This window comes from Eubalaena glacialis, chromosome 19 (assembly GCF_028564815.1).
Source record: "Eubalaena glacialis isolate mEubGla1 chromosome 19, mEubGla1.1.hap2.+ XY, whole genome shotgun sequence".
Taxonomy (NCBI): domain Eukaryota; kingdom Metazoa; phylum Chordata; class Mammalia; order Artiodactyla; family Balaenidae; genus Eubalaena; species Eubalaena glacialis.
The window spans coordinates 26115690-26138465 of NC_083734.1; the positions used below are offsets into that span (position 1 = coordinate 26115690).

The 22776-nt window shown below is 37.6% G+C and overlaps 1 protein-coding gene across 5 annotated transcripts in view; it reads left to right on the plus strand.

Moving 5' to 3' along the window:
- Positions 1 to 1788: 1788 nt before the first annotated feature.
- TRIM37 (tripartite motif containing 37) overlaps positions 1789 to 22776 on the plus strand; it is a 114864-nt gene continuing 93876 nt past the window's right edge. For 4 of the 5 annotated variants that reach the window (XM_061176384.1, XM_061176387.1, XM_061176386.1 and 1 more), the window contains exons 1-8: positions 1789 to 2221; positions 3968 to 4069; positions 13774 to 13814; positions 15386 to 15502; positions 17437 to 17524; positions 18942 to 19064; positions 20740 to 20863; positions 21732 to 21799. In XM_061176384.1, the coding sequence (XP_061032367.1) occupies positions 2201 to 2221; positions 3968 to 4069; positions 13774 to 13814; positions 15386 to 15502; positions 17437 to 17524; positions 18942 to 19064; positions 20740 to 20863; positions 21732 to 21799 (684 nt within the window). In that variant the 5' untranslated portion in view covers positions 1789 to 2200. The remainder of the gene's footprint in view (positions 2222 to 3967; positions 4070 to 13773; positions 13815 to 15385; positions 15503 to 17436; positions 17525 to 18941; positions 19065 to 20739; positions 20864 to 21731; positions 21800 to 22776) is intronic. The other variant, XM_061176385.1, reaches the window with a different exon arrangement.

The following is a 22776-nucleotide window of genomic DNA, read 5'->3' on the forward strand; positions in this document are numbered from 1 at the left end:
AACTGCAACTTTTTCAGATGTTTCTACATGTATACAAATTTAAAAACATTTTAAACAAAAATAGGCTGATACCATACACTGTACTGCAGCTGCACCCTTTTATTTTTATCTTAAATATATTTTTGGTATCTTCGTGTCATTCTTTTGAACAGCTGTATATATGAATTTACCATAATTTTTACCAGTTCCTCTTTTATAGGCATTTAAGCTGTATAATACACAAGTTAGGAGATTTGGAGGGTGGGTAAAGGAGGACGGCAAGGTCAGCCTTTCCTTAAGGAATTCTAATAGAGCACATGACAGGATTCTCAACGACACACAGCAGTTTAGCATCCTGCCAACTAAATTCTTTTTTTGCTTACATTAGCCAGAATCTGACTTAGTGCTTGCAAGCAATGACCCCTAATTAGTTGTACGGGTTTTCTAATTTTCCACTGTTATGAACTATTGCAATAAATCTTTAAACATTTTGGGGCTCTTGGGCAAATATATCTATTAGTACAAGAACCTATTTTAATATTTATCATACATTGTAATTTTACCTATTTGCTTTCTGCTATGCTGGGTTGCAAAGACTGCTTCTCATTACCCTTTGAATCCCAAGTAGTATAGTACCGTGTTTCACAAGTAACTTTTTAGATTGGGGTAAAATTCACATACCATAAAATTAACCATTTGCCATTATTAAAATGTACAACTGAGGGCATTTTAGTATAAAAGATGTGCACTGTCACCTCTATGTAGTTCCAAGACCATAAATAATTTTTGCTGAAAGAATTTTTTCAGGCACAATTCTTCCGAAATTATATCTTTGTCCATGGCTCGTGTAGTTTAAAAAAATTGTTATGCCCACTACTTATAAGAAAGTCCAAATGCTTTGATATTTAAGAAATTCTTCCTAGATAATTGTTGATTCTCTTCAGGTGCATTCAATTTCGGTTAAGTGTAACAGTTGTTTGCAATAAACTGGAAAGGAAAAACTAAACTCAAATTAAGAATTTGATGTACGTCCTTTGCCTCACACCTTCAATTTCTGCAATCTTTAAACATTTCTTACGCTAGAAAACTGTAGAAAGCAGACGCCAATATGGGAAAGCTGAATACAGCTGATACTCTTGCACTTTCCACAGGCTCACGGCGATAGCTCACCTCAAGCCCCAAGCAATGCAGGGCGAGTGTGGTTGGGTGTGGGTCTGACGTCTACACCGTCCGTGGTCCCGTCCTCCCACTCCCGACTCTGAAATGACCGCTCTAGGCTTCACAATCTGGAGCTTTGCTTCAGTACGTGGGGCGGAAGTCTTAAAAACCTGAGAGTCTGGGCTTGCTCCCCGAGAAAGAAGCACTAGCCACGAATCCTCTACACCACAGTCTCAAGGTGCGGGCCACAAGCCACCTGCAGCCAAATCACCGAGAGAATTTGTTGAAAACGATGATTTCGTGGAGCCCCACCCTAGAATCACGGAGTCCGAATACCTAGGGGTGTGGCTCCGGAGTCTGCATTTCCCACAAACCCTCCAGGTGGCTCCAGCCTTTGGCGCGCAAAAGTTTGAGACGGGTGGACCGCCACCCCTCCCCTGAGGGGGACGGGGCGTGGTCAAGCGCCGCGCCCTCCTCCGCCTGCGCTAACACGGGCCGAAGGCACGCAACCCTGCAGCAGCCAGCGGCCAAATCTCGTGTGCTCCCCTGCACCGCGGGAACTAGGCGCCCGCCGCTGGTCCGCTCCCTTAGCGCTGCGGCCTGCGCGCATGCGTGCACGCGGGCCGCGCCTTTTCTCACACCGCACCTTCCGCTACCCTGGTTACCGTTGGTGTTTGCGAATTCCCTGCGGCAACTTCGTCGCGGAAGACCAGCGCCGCCGGGCTCCAGCTGCGGTTTGATAGGCGCGCGCCCGCGTCACGTGGGCAAGGCTCCTACTCGGTCGCTGGCGGGCCGCTCAGCCGGGAGGAAAGAAGCTCGTGGCTACCGCTCACTCTCCCACTGCGCCCTAGGGCTGGCGCGCGGATAAAAATGGCGAAGTGGGGGTAGCTGGCGCCGAACCCGAAGCGATGGGGCGCGCAGGTGGGGCGGTGGTCGGAGACCCCTAATGTAGGCGCCCGGCTGTTCTCCGCGGCGATTTGACTTGGTGATCTCAGGCCGGCGCCTAATAGGTCAGACCACGGACTCCGCGGGTCGCCGAGCGCCCCGCCGAGAGCCGGAGGCAATGGATGAACAGAGCGTGGAGGTGAGGGGGCTTGAGGAGGGTGGTGCTGTCTCCCTCGCCACCCGCTGAGCGTTCTTTATTCGAGGCGCTTTGCCCTAGTCCACCCTCTCGTAGGGCGCCTTGCCCTAGTCCCCCCACCCCGCCGCTGCCTTTGTGGAGGGGCTGGCCCAGTGCGGAGGACGCCGTGCTCGTTCTGCAGCCCTCCGGCTACCCTGCTCTGACCGTTCCCGCAGTCAGGTGGTGCGTATTCTAGCGTTTTCAGGATGTCTTGGCACCGGTACTCATCCCCACAGGGTTTCTGCAAACTACAGCCTGTTCAGAGCAGAACTGCAGATTCTTTAGACGGACGTGCGCTGCGACTCGCCACCAGTTATTACGAGTTTTTGCGCGGATCCAAATCTCCCTCCGAATGGATAATCATTCCCTCCCAGCGGTACATTTTGTAGACATCTGCCCTTCCTAGATTGAATGAGGATATAATCTTACTATCCTGTTTGACTGTAGTTTTCCAGAGCAACTTATTCTTTTTATATATGACTCTTGTAAACGATGATTTCAGACGTTTGGGGTATTTACGTTAAGACTAGGAACTTAAAAAAGATTGCTTATTGGACGTAATTGTATAATAATTGTCAAGACTTGAACCTTGCAATTACTAAAATACTAAATCCTTGATAAGGAACAACTATATTACCTGGGCACTCCACTTGAAACTAGTTCATCCAATGGTCGTATTGTCCCCCGCCGTAGCCCCATCCCCCAGCGTCTGCATCTCACAGATTCTTTCTGGTCCTGCAGAGTCATGGTTAGACTCATGAGTAATTTTCTCCTTAATTCCTCATGTAAAAGTATTATAAAAGTTTTGTAACCTTACCTTGGTTTTAGAAGAGTTTAATTCCTCTGGAATGGAGTAAAAATAAATGTGAGTACTGTAAAAATAAACTTAAAATATATAATAACCTACATTTAATTATATCTGTTTTCTTGTCAGATACTTCCTAAATGGATTCATCCGAGGCTGGCAAAGATAATACTGCTTCTTTTGTTGACGTATTTTTTTTTTCCCAAAGCCTTCATAGAGCTACCACCAAAATTCTCCATACGGACAGAATTTCAGGCTCAAATAAGTAGCTAGTTGGTTGCAGCAGCATGGCAGAAATTCAGAGCAGAAATTCAGATTTCTGGATTCTGAATTACATTGTTTCTCTCTTGATCAAAGTATGCTGCCATTAATGTATCTTTTTATACTTAAATTATAAAAGCAATCCATCCCTCTTGGGGAAATTGCAGAAAAAGTCACAAGTTCTTAGTGTTCATACAGTCATAGTTTGCCTTTTTTTTCCTTACTGTTATACATCGTAAGGGGTTTTTTTGATCATTAAACAATTCAAAAATATTTCTGTGACTATCATAGTCTATGTTAACTCCTGTAACTTAATATTTTGACATTTGGGCTATAGCCAGATTCTTGCCATTATAATTGATGTTTCCGTGAAAATATTTGTGCATGTCTATGTTTGCATTCCATATTCTTTTCTTAGACTAGAACCACTGTGAAGCTTAGAAAAAAGGAAGCATTTTTTCCCAGGAGATGTTCTGAGGTACCCTGGACCTTGACTAACCAAGTCCTGATATGGAATATAGTTAAAACTGGGATGTTATCAACCCAAAATAAATGTAATTGTCAGGTGAATTATTGCAAGCATGCTTTTTACTCATGATTCAGTAGCGTAATCTGGTGAACCTTATATCTTTTATTATTTTCAGAGCATTGCTGAGGTTTTCCGATGTTTCATTTGTATGGAGAAATTGCGGGATGCACGCCTGTGTCCTCATTGCTCCAAGCTTTGTTGTTTCAGCTGTATCAGGGTAAGTTGTATCTCTTTTTACATACATTTAGTATATATAGGGTGTATTGTAAAAACCATTTTCTTTATCTTGTTTTAATTTTACATTTTATGCCCTTTTAAAAATGTCTTAAATTATTGTTTCTTAATAGGGAGACCATCAATATATATTGTTTAGTACTATGGAGATGAATAATCATCAAGTCATAATTGCCATGAAGTGTCTGGAAACCAAAGCCCAGTGTAATTTTAGTATATTTACATTATTAAATCACTGCACATTTAACAAGTACTTACGAAGTGCTTACCTGCGTTGTGTTTGGGGTTGAGGATACTAAGATAAGTGATGGAAGTGCCTGCCCTGCAGGAGCTTAAATCTAATTGAGAGAATGGACTCTGTGTTTATATTGAAGAATGTGTAGTGTCATAAAGAGGCACTCACAAAGTGCTATGAGACTCAGGAGGGAGAGTTTATACTTGTTTGATGGGTAAGATAGAGAAAAAGCTAGTAATGGGTTAAAAGGCACATAATAAAATCATATAATCTTATAGTTAAAAGAGACCTTAAAGATGAGTATAATCCAGTGGCTTTAAAAATTGAATGTAGGTGACCCCCAGAAACAAAATTATGAGGAAGCTTAAGATGTAAAGCAGAAGAGCTTATTTTGGTTGTGTGTGGGGATTCGGTCGCACATCTGAAGGCCATAGTTGAAAACTGCCTGGCCCACATGACTCTTAGTCGATTATTTCCTTTATTGAGAAAGTCATAGTCATCTAACACGCTCATCATCTCAAAATTTCTCTGTGGTTCCTTTTTCCTGCCTGAGGAAGATAAATATCCCTCTGTCAAGAGTAATATCTGTAACACTTAAGTCATTTGCTTCCAGTCACACATTTAGCAAATGATGGAGCTGGATTTGAACCCAGGAAGCCTGGGTCAAGAGTCTGTGTTCTTTGGCACTACATGTCTACAGAGGGCCTAAGTTACACACCATGCTGGTTCTCCCACTCATAAACTGAGAGACTTGATCTTCTTAGTGTTGTTTTCTCAAACAATAGAATGTGAATAACAAGATCTTTCTCACAGGATGGTTGTGGTGTTAAATGAGATAAGCTAAAAGGTAATTTAGAAACTGAAATGTAGTTAAGACTTCACCTTCCAATGCAGAGGGTGGGAGGTTCGATCCCCGGTTGGGGAGCTAAGATCCCACATGCCTCTCCACCAAAAAACCAAAACGTAAAACAGAAGTAATATTGTTACAGATTCAATAAAGACTTTAAAAATGGCCCACATCGCGACTTCACTGGTGGCGCAGTGGTTAGCAATCCGCATGCCAGTGCAGGGGACACGGGTTCGAGCCCTGGTCCGGGATGATCCCACATGCAATGGAGCAATGAAGCCCTTGCGCCACAGATACTGAGCCTGTGCTCTAGAGCCCGCGAGCCACAACTACTGAAGCCTGCGCGCTTGGAGCCCATGCTCCACAACGGGAGAGGCCACTGCAGTGAGAAGCCCACGCACCGTAGTGAAGAGTAGCCCCCACTCGCCGCAACTAGGGAGGGCCTGTGCGCAGCAACGAAGACCCAATGCAGCCAAAATTAAAAATTAAAAAAAAAAAAAAAAAAGGTCCACATCAAAAAAAAAAAAAAGGCTGATGGTGGACACTTGTTTTAAAAAAAAACTAAAATGTACTCTTCATTTGTAAGGTGTTGTATTATTCTATTGTAAAAATAGCAACTCATACATATCATTATGTTTTATAAATGGTAAAGCTGAATGAAGCTAGAGAAATTAAGTAATTGGCCTCTATCACTGTAGTTAATTTATTGGTAGAGTAGATCTGGACTCAGCTCTTTTGATGAAGGTTCAGCATACATATGATCTCTGGTTATTACCTTATACCTCACTGATTCTTTTTTTTTTTAAGTTTTTTTTTTTTTGACATGGACCATTTTTAAAGTCTTTATTGAATTTGTTACAATATTGCTTCTGTTTTATATGTTTTGGTTTTTTGGCCCTGAGGCATGTGGGATCTTAACTTCTGGACCAGGGGTCAAACCCACACCCCCTGCATTGGAAGGCGAAGTCTTAACCACTGGACTGCCAGGGAAGTCCACTCATTGATTCTTCTTTTCTTCACTTTTCCTCTTCCTCCTCCTGTTCCTTACAAGTATTTATTTCTTAAATATTGCGCTGGCATTCTGTATTATGAAGTTTCTGGGAAATTTTTATCTACTTTGAGAAATTTGATTTACTTTTGCAGGTTTAACTATCATCTGTGTGCATGGCTCCTAAATCTATTCCTTCAGCATTGACCTGTAAATGTCTTATCTGATTGTCCTTCCAGCATCTTGAACTTTGTTCTAGATCAAATTCTTCCTATTATTTTCTCAGATTGAGTCTTTGAATTCTTTTTGTTTGTTTGTTCTTTTCTACTAATCAAACTTGAAACCTCTGACACCAATAATTTTTAAGTCTTGTCAGTTATCTCCTAGTGTCATTTATATCTGTCCTACCTTTCCGTTCTTATTATTACCATCCTAATAGAGAAATACAGACATCTATTACCTCATGCTTACATAATTATAGTTACTATCTAACTGATCTCTCTGTCTTGTGTCTTTTCTTCTCTCGTCCATTTTGTATCCTGCTGCCGTATTGATATTTTCCAGTAATGTCATTCTTTTTTCCTCCCAGAAGCCTCAGAGATTTATTGCCTGAAGGATAAAGTCCAAGAACATTAGCCTTATATTCAGACCATCTGAATAATCTGGTTCTAACCTTTCTTTTTCAGAGTTGTTTTGGTTCCTGAATTCACCATTCATTTGTTCGTTCATTGAACAAATATTAATTGTGGACTTGGAGATAAGCACTGACTTCTTAAGGAATTGACTTGTTTTCTAGTTGGGATATGGGCAATAAAGTAAATAGCTATATGTTTGATATTCTTCATAGCATAAAGAAAAATGAAACTGGTTGAGGTTATAGAGTAGGGACTTTGAGAGGTAACTGGCAGGTTGGTAGCTATTTTAGATAGAGTAGTCTGGGAAGGTCTCTCTGAGTAGATGACATTTGAGCAGAAACCAGGATGAGAGTGATGGGAATATGTAGGGAAAGAAAGTCCCAGGCAGAGAAATCAGAAGGGGCAAACGCCCTGAGAAAGAAATATGTTTAGTGTGTTGAGAAATACCAGAGAAGCAGTGTGGTTAGAGCAAAGTGGACAGAGGGAGAGAGGGAAAGGAAATGAGTTTGAAGATGTAGCTAGAGGCCTTGGTAAAGACCTTGGATTTTATTTTAAGTGTGCTGCTAGCCATTGAAAGCTTTTGAGTGATTTGAAGTAATTAATGTTTTGAAAGCTATCACTCTGGCTACTGTGTGGAAAGTGGACTGTAGGCAGATGGGGGGAGAGTGAGGAGAGCAGTTCGGATGTGCTTTATTAGTGAAAGATGGATGGTGGTTTAGACCAGAATGGTAACAGTGAAGGTGGTGAAAAATAGGGCAATTCTGGATATGTTTTGAAGGTAGAATCAATGGATTTTCATACAGATGGGATGTGAGGAAAGTTTTTTTACAGCATCTGGGTGAATGAAAGGTTTCCCATTCTGAAATAGAAAAAACTGAGGGAAGAACAGATTTGGGTAGGTTATAGATGTAAAAGTGTTTTTTTTTTTTTTACTTTTAAATTACGTTTTACTTAGTAACTACAGAAAACCATTGTTTTTGCTAGTGAGAGCAATATGATTTTTTATTATTAATTAATTTATTATTGGCTGCATTGGGTCTTCGTTGCTGCGCGTGGGCTTTCTTTAGTTGTGATCGGGGGCTACTCTTTGTTGTGGAGCGCTGGCTTCTCATTGCGGTGACTTCTCTTGTTGCGGAGCACGGGCTCTAGGCACGAGGGCTTCAGTAGTGGCTTGCGGGCTCAGTAGTTGTGGCACACGGGCTTAGTTGCTCTGCAGCATGTGGGATCTTCCTGGACCAGGGCTCAAACCCGTGTCCCCTGCATTGGCAGGCGGATTCTTAACCACTGCGCCACCAGGGAAGCCCGCGGTATGATTAAATATAGTTCTTTCTTTTAAATAAAAAAAAAAAAAAAATTTGTGACTCTGTGATACTCCAGTTAAAAATTTTGGACTAGTTCACTTTATTACAATACTTGTAATTTTTAAAATCTTAAAAAAATTTAGATATAATTCACATAACATAAAATTCACCCTTTTAATGTATAAAGTTTTTTTTTTAATATGTAAAGTTTGAGATGTTTATTATGCATCTAATTGGAGAGGTTGACAGTTGGAAATATGAACCTGGATTTGAGGAAGGGGAATGAACCTGGATTTGAGGAAGGGGACGTTAGAGAGATTGAATAATTAGCATATAGACAGTATTTAAAGCCAGGGGACTAGATGAGACCATCAGATTACCTCCTGTGGGAAGAGATTTTTAGGTCTGAACTCTGGGTCACTCAATGTTTAGATGTTAGGAGAAGGATTCAGCAGAGGATAATAAGAAGGAGCCAGGAGTGAGGCATCACAGAATTCAACTGAAAAACATGTTTCAAAAAGGAGTAGTTTAGGGCTTCCCTGGTGGCGCAGTGGTTAAGAATCTGCCTGCCTATGAAAGGGAAACGGGTTCAATCCCTGGCCCGGGAAGATCCCACATGCCGCGGAGCAACTAAGCCTGTGTGCCACAACTACTGAGCCTGCGCTCTAGAGCCTGCGAGCCACAACTACTGAGCCCGCGTGCCACAACTACTGAAGCCCGCGTGCCTAGAGTCCTCAACAAGAGAAGCCACTGCAATGAGAAGCTCGTGTACCACAAAGAAGAGTAGCCCCTGCTCGCTGCAGCTAGAGAAAGCCCACACACAGCAACGAAGACCCAATACAGCCAAAAATAAATAAATAAATAAAATAAAAAACTAAAAAAAAAAAAAGAGTAGTTTAGCTGTGTCATATGGTTCTAGCCTGGGAATTGACCATTGGATCTGATTTTTTTTTTTTTTTCCTTTTTTTTTTTTTGGCTGCGCTGCGCAGCACGCGGGATCTTAGTTCCCCGACCAGGAAGTGCAGTGTCTTAACTACTGGACCACCAGGGAAATCCCCTGGATTTGAGAATATGTAGGTTATTGTGACCCTGATAAGTAGTTTCAGTGGAACAGTGGGGGCAAAAACTTGATGTCAGAGAGTGGGAAGAGAATGAGACAGCAAGTATAAAAACTGTCACAGAATCTTGTTGTAAAGGGGAGAAACAAGGTAGTGGGTTGAAGGGGGATGTTGAGAGTCATCTTTTAGGAGAAGGTTTATATCTTCCTGGGACTGAACCAGTAGAGAATAATTGATGCTAGAGAGACGAGGGGTAATTACAGGAGCAAGGTCCTTGAGACGCTGAGCACTCCACACAACCACATTGTAATATTGTTTATTTGAATGCTTTGCCTTCTCTTCCATCTCATCTCTGTTCATTTGTCCACAGAAATTGAACTATCTTTGACAGTCCAGATACTTGTGTCATTTTAACAAACTAAGGCCCAGACGCATGAATAGACTTGTCCAAAGTCACCTAGTTGTTGGCAACAGACCAAGACTAAACTTATCCCCAGGCCAGCACTCTACCCACGACTCCCTGATGCCTCCACAGGCATACCCAAAAGCAGGAACATTGGCTGTGTTTTCAGGCCAGGTCTTCATTCATCTAGCTACACTCAGCTGATTTTCTCTCAGTATCTGTTCCTGTTTTGTATTTTTCCCATTATTTTGCCCACATCTTTCTCATCCAGTTTTTTCTTACCCCCTCTTGATTTTTAGTATTGGTAGCAATTTGCCAATAATTATTGACTTTGTTTTTAATTTTTCAGCCTTTTAAAATTAGGTATATTTGACATACAATAAACTGCACATATTTAAAGTACACAGTGTGATAAGTTTTGACAAATGTATACACTTGAAAAACCATCCCTACAGTCAAGATAATGAACATATCTCCAATCCCCAAAAGTTTCTTTGTGCCTCTTGGTAGTCCCTACCTCCTCTTGTCTTGTTCTCAAGCAACCAGTGATCTGCTTTCTATTACTATAGATAAGTTTGCATTTTCTAGAATTTTATACGAATGGAATCTTACAATATGTACTCTTAATGGTCTGGCTTTTTTCACTCAGCAAAATTATTTTGAGATTCATCTATGTTGTTGTATCAATAATATTCCCTTTTAAAATGGTACAGATGAACCGGTTTGCAGGGCAGAAATAGAGACACAGACGTAGAGAACAAACGTATGGACGCCAAGGGGGAAAGTGGCGGGGGGTGGTGGTGGTGATGGGATGAATTGGGAGATTGGGATTGACATATATATACCAATATGTGTAAAATAGATAGCTAATAAGAACCTGCTGTATAAAAAAATAAATAAAATTTAAAAAAAAGTATTTCTTTTTATTGCTACATAGTAGCATTCCATTTTATGCATATGCCGTAATTTGTTTATCCATTCACCTGCTGATGGACATACAGGTTGCTTCTAGTTTTGGGCATTTACAAAGAAAACTGCTATGAATGTTTGTATACAAGTCTTTCAATGGACTTAAGCTTTCATTTCTCTTGGGTAAATAGGAGTGGAATGGCTGTATCATATCGTAGGTGTATGTTTAACTGCTTAACAAATTGTCAAACTGTTTTCTAAAATAATTGTATCATTTTACATTCTCAACAGCAGTGTATGAGAGTTCCGATTCTTCCATGTTAATGCCAACACTTGGTATTGGTATGTTCAGTCTTGAATTTTAGCCTTTCTCATAGGTATGTAGTAGTACATACTTCTCCCTTAAGATCAGGAAAAAGACAAGGATGTGTACTTTTATTACTTTGGTCCGTTACCCTCCCCCAACCCCTGGTAGCCACTATTGCTTCTTCTCTATGAATTTGACTACTTCGTATAAATGGAATCATAGAATATTTGTCCCTTTCTGTTTATTTCTGGGCTCTCTATTCCATTTCATTGTCCTTATGCCAGTACCAAACTGTTTTAATTTACTGTAACTTTGTAGTAAACTTTGAAATCAGGAAATATGAGTCCTCTAACTTTGTGACAAGTTTTCAGTCTTTCACCATTGAGTATGACGTTTGCTGTGGGTTTTTTATGTATGAACTTTTATCAAGTTGAGGAAGTTCCCTTCTTTTCCTGTTTCTTGAGTGCTTTTGTCATGAAAGGATATTAGATTTTGTCAGATGCCTTTTCTTTATCCATTGAGATGATCATGTGGGTTTTTCCTTCATTTTCTTAATGTGATTGATGTATTATATTGAATGATTTTTGTAGGTTGAACTATCCTTGTATCCCAGGAATAAATCCCACTTGGTCAAGGTGTATACTCTTTTTGAATTTGGTTTGCTAGGTTTTTGTTGAGGATTTCCCTTGAACAACTTTGCAGAGTAGGAATGCTGATTCTCTTGTTGCATATGAGGAAACTTGAGGTCTGGTGTCGCATAGTAAGTGCCAGAGCTAGGAATAAGACTCAGGTTTGAATAATGTCTCAAGCTTGTGATTCTTCCATTTAATGAAGGAGAGAAATTAATTCTTGTTTTTTTAAATTTATTTATTTTTGGCTGTGTTGGGTCTTCTTTGCTGCGCGCGGGCTCTCTCTAGTTGCAGCGAGCGGGGGCTACTCTTTGTTGCCGTCCACGGGCTTCTCATTGCAGTGGCTTCTCTTGTTGCGGAGCACGGGCTCTAGGCATGCAGGCTCAGTAGTTGTGGCTTGTGGGCTCTAGAGCGCAGGCTCAGTAGTTGTGGTGCATGGACTTAGTTGCCCCGCGGCATGTGGGATCTTCCCAGACCAGGGCTAGAACCTGTGTCCCCTGCACTGGCAGGTGGATTCTTAACCACTGCGCCACCGGGGAAGCCCGAGAAGTTAATTCTTAAATTGAATGTGGGAGAATTGCTACAAAGGTGTTTCTTTAATATTACTTGAGTACTAATATTGTATCACTGGTTCTTACCTTTAGTTTTGGTTTGGTAGAAACATTGTTTTTCCTCAAAGTATTAAAATTGCCATATTTGTTTTGTGATTAAATTAGATTATAGAATACAAGGTAAAAATGCCACAAATAATAAGAGAAGGGAAAGATCACTAGCCTAGGATAGGCAGGAAAGTATTATGGACATAATCAGTGGACATTCCCATGGGACAGCATGTGGATAGAGGGACAGTGTAAGCAAATACACAAATAGGATGCCAAGAGTGGTATATATTATAGCAATAAGCCTGTTTTGACTGGAAGGGAGGGGCATAATAAAAAATATAGACTGGGTCATTCCTTACCATGGTCCCAACCTTTATAGAGCTTTTAGTTTAGTAGGGCAGGGGAGACAAACAAATAAGTCAGTATACCAAGTGTTATAGGTACAATGAAAGGGGAAGTATACGTTACTGTGGTAAAGCATGACAATGGTATTTAAATAGTCTATAGACAGTCAGGGAGCTTTCTGGAGGAAGTGACATATAATCTGAAATCTAAAGGGTGAGCCGGAATAACCTAGTTAAAGAGAGGTGTTGAATATTCTGGGCAGAGAGGGGAAACATATTTAAAGACTTAATCTTGCTGGATCCCCTAGGGTGAGGTAGAAGATGAGGCTAGAGAGGTGTGGGCTGAGACCAGTCCTGGAGGAGTGCTATGACTTCAGCAGAGCATTGTTTGAGGGAAAGAAACCTGACCTAAATCTTGCTTTGCTCAGGGACCAAAGAAATGATGTTCAAGGTTGTTAAGAATGGAATCCTTTTCCATCTATTTTTTTTCTTACAGCTTTATTTTCTGTGCTATGAAGTACACTTCCCCCTATTTAATCTTCTATTGTTCTTTAAGGATTCCTTGGGAATTTTATTTCTGAGTTAATTATTTGACTTTAGGTAAAAGCTTAGGTTCTTTCATAGAAATAGGAAGGGATAAACAGAAATAACAGATATTGAGAGTACATAGCTATTGGATTATATATTTATTTACCTCAAAACCTATTTACCAGACAGTTAAAATATTTAACCATGGAGCTATTGTTTTTGGAAAGGTATTAGCATCTCCTTTGTATATGGTGTAAAACTGCTCCCTATCCAATAATAACTAAAATGGTTAAATTAATAGAATTTGAGGTTTAGTAGAGATATTATTCTCTTGTAAAACTTTTTATAATTATGAGGAAACCAGGTTATGTAGATGTTTAAATGACTGAACTGTAGAACTCATTTAAGACAAAGTTTTGCTGTATTGCTTATTTATGTTTTTCTGTCTAATTTATATAGCCATAATGTATATACCTTACAATTAGATTGCTTTTCAAAAAGGAATTTAGTAGTACCTTAAAATTCCTCAGAGATTTTATGGTGGGTTAGTTAGAAGTAAATCATCATAGTGGCTTATTTTGGGGGGGTGGTAGTAACAATATCATTATTATTTTTGTGCAGATTATTCACACCTTCCCTGTGAGATCCAGAGTCCTAGGATCACTTTCTTACCTGTGAGAGAATAGCTTCTTAATAATTATTTTGGAATGAGTTCTGTGCCTTTGAAAATTTATTCCTGTCACGATGATAATGAGACAGATTGCCTGCTATTCTAAAAGTATCTCTATAATTAATGCAGGCACTAGAGAGTTAAACTCATTAAATTTGGTATGTAAGGTTTCAGTATGTACAAATTAGTGGTGTTATCTGCAATCAAAATCTAATTTTTTTGCCTCCTTAGCGCTGGCTGACAGAGCAGAGAGCTCAATGTCCTCATTGCCGGTAAGTGTTTTACTATGATTATTTGTGAATTTGGAAAGTAGTAAGGTGATGGGGTCAGCGTGTGTCCTAATACTCATAACATTCTTTCTGCAACCTGCCACATTTCTACTCTTTGCAAATACAGTTGAAAAGAAAATAAGCAATCTATCTAGATAAAGAAATGCAGACTGATTTACCTGACTTAGAATTATGTAGAATACATTACATTGTTTACCTTCTTTTGGAAAATCATTGTGTAACTTCTTAACTTACCTTTTATAACTAAAAAAAAATAAAGTTTCTGTTAAAAAAAAATCCAGATAGTAATAAAAAGGCTTCTGATTCTGATACCCGACTTGATTTTTTCATGATTTAACACTTTCAGAAGAAATTGTTAGTGTTAGGTTTGGGTACCTGTTCTTCTAGACATTTTTCTATATACGTACTGATGTATACATATAAATGTTTTCTTAAAAAGCACAAATGATGTAATATTATTTTGCTTTGCTTTTTTTTTCCATGTAAAATATGGTGGTGCCTTTATTGATCATATGTACATATATGTCATTTAAAATCAGTGTTTGAATAATAATCCCCTGTAAGATTATACATTGATTTTTTTTTTTTTTTATGCTTATATTGAGAGACATTTAGGTTGTTTCCATTTTCGGTTATTTCAAATGATGCCAGATTGCATTGAAGGGAAAGGTTTTTTACCATTTTATGTTCCTAATAATAGATATTGAAAATGCTTCTTCCTCACATTCTTGCCAACACTGGATATTACCAATCATTTTATTTTTTTGTCATTCTGCTAAGTGAAAAATGGTATCTCGTTTTTAATCTGCTTTTTTAAAAAATGATTGGAATTGAGCATCTATTAAAACATTTTTAGCCGTTTATAATTTCTTTTTTTCTTAAACTACTTCATATCTTTTGCCCATTTTTCTTCATGTACTGTTCACATTTTTCATACTGACTTTTAAGAAGATCAGCAGTATCAAATAGAACTTTCTGTGTGATGGAAATGTTCTATAGCCTTGCTGTCAACTGTGGCGGTAGAGCACTTGAAGTAAGCCTAGTGTAACTATAATGAAATTTTCTTTTTTTTAACTAATTTGAATTTTTAATTTAAATTGTCACATATGAGTAGTGGCTGTCATTTTGGAGAGTGTAGCTTTAGACTAAGGAATTAAGAATTCAGTCTGTAATCTGAATTGCTAATTTTTTTACTCAGTTTTTTTGTAAATGATACATTATTGTAAAAATAAGTTACAAACCATACTTTTCATTGTGTCTTTGTTACTATTTTGATAGTAATATGGTATAAATATGATTGTGAGCCCTATTTTGAGGAGTGTTTATTTTTTCTTGATTTATAATTTCCTTTTTTTTTTCCAGCTTTGTTGAGGTATAATTGACAGAATTGTAAGGTATTTAAAGTATAAAATGTGATAGTTTGATACACATATACATTGTGAAAGGATTCCCCCCATTGAGTTAACACATTTGTCATTTACCTTTGAAATGTGTTTTAGAAAATGATCTCAAATTCCTGACTGAGAGTATATGTATGTATATTTTCTCTCCAGTGCTCCACTCCAGCTACGAGAACTAGTAAACTGTCGTTGGGCAGAAGAAGTAACACAGCAGCTTGATACTCTTCAACTCTGCAGTCTCACCAAACATGAAGAAAATGAAAAGGACAAGTATGTCCTTAGTTTCTTTGTTCAAGTGTTTCATAGATTGTGCCACATAGTATTTTAATGACATTATTGAAAGTTTAAGCTTCGTAGGTGAACACTAAGACAATTTTCTTCTGGCATGGCGTGGGTGTCTCTATTTGGAAAAACCCTTCTAACTCTCACTTCTTTTATTAAAGCCTCTCATAAAAGATTAGAACTGCCACAATTTGCTAATTACTAATCTCTCTTCTTTGCTTCTTGATGCCTACTGGCCCCCCCTTGGGTTTGCTAAAGGTGCCTATATATAAGCCATTGATTAATAATGGTTCTGATAAATTTCCTATATTGTAAAAGCTATATTCTAAATTCGGTAGTGTGGAAATCATGCTAAATGGGACAGTATCTAATATGCTGTTTCTTCATGCTTTTATTAATTTACTTTTGGATATTCAGATTACTTATAAATGAGAAATACAAAATGTCGACCTATTTAGGTATTTTCTGTAAGCTCAGTGTGATTTATCAGTGAAAAGCTTTTTAAAATTGCAACAGTGTGTCCCCTTTTTAGGCAAGAGAAACAATTTTTTAAATTGTGGCAAAAGAAACATAACATAATATTTACTATCTTAACCATTTTTAAGTGTACAGTTCAGTAGTGTTAAGTGTATGCACGTTGTTGTACAGCAAATCTCCAGAATTTTTCATTTTGCAAATCTGAAGCTCTCAATTCATTAAACAATAATTTCCTATTTCCCACCATTTTACTTTCTGTTCCTATTTTCTCCCATTCCATAGATTGCCCTTTTTCTCTGTTTACTGTGTCCTTTAATGTACAGAAGTTGTTAATTTTGATGTAGTCCAGTTTATCTATTTTTGCTTTTGTTGTGTGTGCTTTTGGTGTCATATTCAAGAAGTCATTGCCAAATCCAGTATCATGAAGCTTTTCCCCTGTGTTTTCTTAAGAGTTTTATCGTTTTAGGTCTTATGTTTAGGTCTTTGATCTATTTTCAGTTACTTTTTTAATATGGTATAAGTTAAAGGTATTTAACTTAAAGGTATTTAACTACAAGGGCTGCCATAACAGAATACCACAGGCTGGGTGGCTTAAACAACAAAATTTATTTTCTCATGGTTTCGGAGGCTGGTAGTCCAAGGTCAGGGTATTGTCAGGGTTGGTTTCTGGTGAGGCCTGTCTCCTTGACTAGGATATAGCTACTTCTCACTCCATCCTCACGTGGCCTTTTCTTTGTGAGTGCACACTCCTGCTGTCTCTTTCTCTTCTTGTAAGGACACCAGTCCTATTGAGTAGGCCTCCACCCCTGTGATTTCATTTAACCTTCATTACCTCCTTAAAGGCCCTAACTCCAAATACAATTACATTAGGGCTTCAACGTAGGAATTTGGGGGTACACAATTCAATTAATAACCATGTCCAACTTTATTCTTTTGCTTGTGGTTATTCAGTTTAAGGGAAAACTTTTTTAAATTGAATTGTTCATTTCTAATGAGGATCTGGTATTGTGCAGTTAATCACCTGTGTCTTGGTTATTGCTGACTTTGGTCACATGTAGAAAAAGTGTGCATGCATACATGCTCATGTAGGCATGGACACATAATCTGATTTGCCCAGAATGTAGTAATAGGATAGAATTTATCGTCTATACAGTTTCTCAGAAATGATGTTATCTTTGTACTTTAAATAGAAACTAGTCTGCATTTTTCATGTGATTTTAAAGTCCTTACAGATGGATGAAAACAATACTTAAAAAAAATTGTCTCTACATGTAATTGTTCAGCTTAATTCACAGAAGCCATGGAGTACATTTTATATTTCCTGAGAGATAGTCATTTAAAATTGACTGACCTGTTTGCCCAAACTTAGGAATTTGGTGTGGTAACTATGTTCCAGTTTTTAAATTTATTTAATTTATAACTGTACTTTTTTTCATAATGTATAGATGTGAAAATCACCATGAAAAACTTAGTGTATTTTGCTGGACTTGTAAGAAGTGTATCTGCCATCAGTGTGCACTTTGGGGAGGAATGGTAAGCGGAACAAATTCAGCGTATTATTTTTAATTAGAATGTAGAAAGCACTGAAATATTTGTTTGATTTAGATAGAAAATAATATCATTTTACTCTGTTTATAGAATGAAAATTAAATGTATCTGCTTTATAGCAGAAGGTATTGTACCTTCTCTTATTCCAGAGAAACTTCTTTTTTTTTTTTTTTATATATCTTTATTGGAGTATAATTGCTTTACAATGGTGTGTTAGTTTCTGCTTTATAACAAAGTGAATCAGTTATACATATACATATGTTCCCATATCTCTTCCCTCTTGCGTCTCCCTCCCTCCCACCCTCCCTATCCCACCCCTCTAGGTGGTCACAAACCACTGAGCTGATCTCCCTGTGCTATGCGGCTGCTTCCCACTAGCTATCTATTTTACGTTTGGTAGTGTACATATGTCCATGCCACTCTCTCACTTTGTCACAGCTTACCCTTCCCCCTCCCCATATCCTCAAGTCCATTCTCTAGTAGGTCTGTGTCTTTATTCCCGTCTTACCCCTAGGTTCTTCGTGACCTTTTTTTTTTTTTTTTTTCTTTTGTTGGAGATTTTGATGTATGATGTGCATCCCTTACATAAATATTTTATTTTAATTGAAAACCTGTAAAATGTCTACTCATATCAGTTGATCTGATATCCTGGCTGTGATTTCCAATTTTAGTTTCTTTAAAATGGAACAAAAACTTTATAGACATTTGTGAAACAATATGAATGCAGACATCTAGTTCTTAGGATTTTCTTTTTTTTTTTAATCTTTCTTCCTCAAGTACCTTTCTAATTTATTCACTTGTGCTAGAGACTGGGGGTTCAGAGATGAACACGGCAGATATCAAACAACTAGAGCTGTACTTAATTACTGTTGTGATAAATATTAGGAATAATTATACAGTGCTGATGAGAGTGAATAACCATGGAACCCGACCCTGAGTTAAGCTCCAAAGGATTGAGTAGGAGTTAAGTGGGTGGAGAATTTGGACAGGGTGGATGAAAGAGAATTATTTTTGAATAAGGTGTTTCTTTTGCAAAGGGCTGTGGGAAGAGGTTTGAGGTCATGGAAGAAGGCTAGTACTGACCAAAAGAAGAGTGACAAATAAGGTTGTCAGGTGGTTTGGGCCATTATTAAGGATTTTGCTTCTTTCTAATGAGTGAAGACTTCTAGATAAGTAAACATTTTGCTAAAGTCCATTATCTAAAATCTTGAAGGATTTCCTATATGGGCCAAGCGATTTTAAGCAAACTCTGGCCTGTTTTAACAAAGTAAAGGCAGCCAAAAGATAAAATTCATTTGAAATTATTTACCAGTTTATTAGTATCCATAGAGTGTTAAGGAAGGAATGTAAATGCAGATGAGATATATGAAAATGTTCAAAAACTACTCATTACTTTAAATAGCATGGTGGACATACCTTTAAACCTTTGGCGGAAATTTATGAGCAGCATGTTACTAAAGTGAATGAAGAGGTAGCCAAACTTCGTCGGCGTCTCATGGAACTGATCAGCTTAGTTCAAGAAGTGGTAAGACTACTACTGAAAGATCATTATCCCTTTTATAGTCTATAATATATATTTTTTATAATATAAATCAATCAGATGTTGAACTCAAGATTTGAAATTTTGATAAGATATATTTATAATTGTTCTCACCAACTTCAAACTAGCTGAGGAATTTGCATCCAAACCCCTTGTCTGTTCTGAAGTTGGAGCCAGAGAATTGCCTCCTCTTATGCAGAAATAGAGAATCAGTGAATGAGTTAAATAAGCCTGTTTGTTACATAGTCAGTAATTGACTCCTAAACAGAATCAGTATTGACTTTTACAGTCATTAAGTCATTCATTCTTTGGGAGAGTTTCTGCTACCAGGGAATGAACTATTTCTGATGTCCTGAATTAAAACTGAAGAATTCAGAGTAATATTTAACACTACTCTTTAGATACTGTATGGGTCAAAGAGCTCTGGTGAGCTATTTACCATTTGTAATATTATTTCTATGGGAAAATGTAATAAGCATCAAACATTTAAGTACTAAATATACTTTTGGAATATATTTTGTTTAAAGTTACCAGAATGACAGTTATTCCTGAGGTTTGCAGACCATTCCTAACTCAAAATGTTGTCTTTATTTTACTCATGTAGGAATCAAGATTGAGATCATCATTTATAACATTCTTTATACAGAAAATAATGTTTTTGAGTTACATGTATGCTACACAGACTCATTTTGGAATATAAACAAGTTGGATGGCTTCTATTTAGCCTTCGTTTAGTTACCTTTTTTTCTATTATTTTCTCTTGACAGCATTTTAATTTGGGCATTAGGGAGGTCGTTCTAGTTTGAGATTTTCACTGCTTGTGCTTATAATAATAGTAAGTATAGGAAAGATTGCTTTTTATTTTTGGTAGTATGCTATTAAAAAAACTATGTACTCTGCAATCTTTAAAAACCCTATTTTTTTCTTTGTTTGGTTCTGAAAAAACTTTAAAACTTTGTAAATTGGAGTAGATGTGGTTTTTCAAATTTTTCATTTGTTTTAGAGTTTTGTGTGATGTGAACTGGCTTTAGTGTAAGTTTTTGGGTTTGAACAGTGGTTTCCTATATGATTGGGGCTTTGAGTATGTGTTTTGTATGTGTTACCTAAAGCAGTTTTTTTTGTAATTACATACCTTTCTGTTTAACTGTTAAAATATTGTGTACTTTATTATGCTTTAATTGTTTAAGAATTTTTTTCTGAGTTTCAGGAATTCAACTGACTTTAAGAATAATTGCAGTGATTGCATTAATGTCTATTTACTTCCATTTAAAAAATTCTTCAATTAAAATTTTTTTTTATATAAATTTATTTTTGGCTGCATTGGGTCTTTGTTGCTGTGCATGGGCCGTCTCGAGTTGCGGCGAGCGGCTACTCTTCGTTACGGTGTGTGGGCTTCTCATTGCAATGGCTTCTCTTGTTGCGGAGCATGGGCTCTAGGCACGCGGGCTTCACTAGTTGTGGCACGCAGGCTCAGTAGTTGTGACTCGCGGGCTCTAGAGCACAGGTTCAGTAGTTGTGGCGCACAGGCTTAGTTGCTCCGTGGCATATGGGATCTTCCCGGACTAGGGATCAAACCCGTGTCCCCTGCATTGGCAGGCGGTTTCATAATCACTGCACCACCAGAGGAGTCCTAAAATTTTTTTACCTGTTTATCTTCTAGGAAAGAAATGTCGAAGCTGTAAGAAATGCAAAAGATGAGCGTGTTCGGGAAATTAGAAATGCAGTGGAGATGATGATTGCACGGTTAGACACACAGCTGAAGAATAAGCTTATAACACTGATGGGTGAGTTTTTCTATGCTGCTTGTGTACATGGTGCTTTGAACCTCCTTGAGGTTCAGTGGTTGGTGAGTTATTATAGGCTAGGAAAAGATTGCTTTAAAAAATAGAAGTTCTACCTGTTAATTGTTCCTCTGTATCAATTAACATTACACCAAATTGATATAACTTCTGCTAACTTCATGGGATATGCTTCCAGCTCTTCAGACTTTGTGATTTACAAAGTAGGTGGTCTGATTTGGCAAGCGTGCCTATCTTTTTTTTGTTTTGTTTTGTTTTGTTTTTGTGTCATGTAAAGCAGTTTCTTTCTTCCTTCTCTATAATAATAATTTCTGTAACAATAATTCCTTTATCCCTCTGTGTTTCCAGCTTCTTTGAGACTGTTTTCCTCTCTGGACATTCTTTTTTACAGGTTCCTATTATGTTCAAAGCACATACCTCTTGCTGACATTTAATATAAACAAATGGCCCACTTATACATTCTTCTTTTTAGGCCAAATTTAAATTTTGGGGGAGGAATTATTTTAGAATAGTTGATTGATTAAAAATGTTAGTTTTCTATAGCTTTATATTCCTTTAGAAGAAACAATAATGTTAATTTCATTACACAGTATACTGTCACTATATTTCTTAGAAGTATTTAATAGACCTGCATTGTCCTTTGTCTGTAACTGTAGTTAGGGTTGGTTCTGAAATCCTCTTGTCAAAGCTACTATAATTAAAACTCTGGAAAAATTTTTTAGGGTAGCTGTAATGAAGAAGTTTTGCTTACTTGAGATTGATTCCTTGTTATTGAATATGTTCAATGAAATTTAATTTCATTCTTGAACCAGTAAGAAGCCTGAGTGTTGGTCTTCTGCCATTTTTTAAATAGGTCAGAAGACATCTCTGACACAAGAAACAGAACTGTTGGAATCCTTACTTCAGGAAGTAGAGCACCAGGTGATGAAATATTAAATGAAATGAGATAAAGTCTTTATCCTTTTTCTGTTCATGTACTTTAAAAGTTTTTTGTTTTTTTGTTTTTTGGCAGATTATATAAGATCAAAAGATCTGGGGATCTGTGTGCTATACTAGGGATTTTTATGAAATAGGAATCGGCTGATTCAAGGTTTCTCCATCATGTATGGGAACTAGATAAAATAATACTAATTTTGTTTTTGCAAAAAACAGAATTATTTTTACAGGGAATAATAGCCAGTAGGAATCTATAAATCTTTAAAAGATTAAAATCTTCTGACATTGTGACTTAAGTGGTGACTTCGAGATAAAATATTATTGCCAATTACTTACACATAATGATTCTTAGGGTAAAATTAGCATTTTTATTTATTAAGGAAATTTTTATTACATACCAAATAGATAGCAGTCATTGCTTTAGGTGCTTTGGAACACAACAGTGGACACAATGGCAAAAAAATCCTCAAAGAGTTTATAATTTAGATTCAGGGTAGGTGGGGATAAAGTACATAGAGAATGAATAAATAAAATGTATAGTGTCACATAAATATTTGATAATTTTATCTGTCTTGAATTTGGTTTTTGGAATTCTCAAATTCCTCTCTATGCCTGATACACAGCTGTCTCATGCAGTTGTTCTCTTAATTATCATCCTGGGGATCCCCTTCATTTCTTTCTTGGGTTGAATCCCATGTTTCCTGATTTCCATGGCTTCCATGCTCTTGATTTACACATTTGTTTTGGTATCACACTTCCTCTGTGGCTTTCATGAAAGGGTAATCAGAATAAATTTTTCAAGACTGCATGTCTGAAAATATTTTTATTCAGTCTTTACATTTGGTTGATAGTTTGGCTGGTAGAGTTCAGTACATAAGTATTTATATATTCTTGTTATTCTCTTCAGTATTTTTTTTTGACCGTGCTGCATGGCTTGCGGGATCTCAGTTCCCCAACCAGAG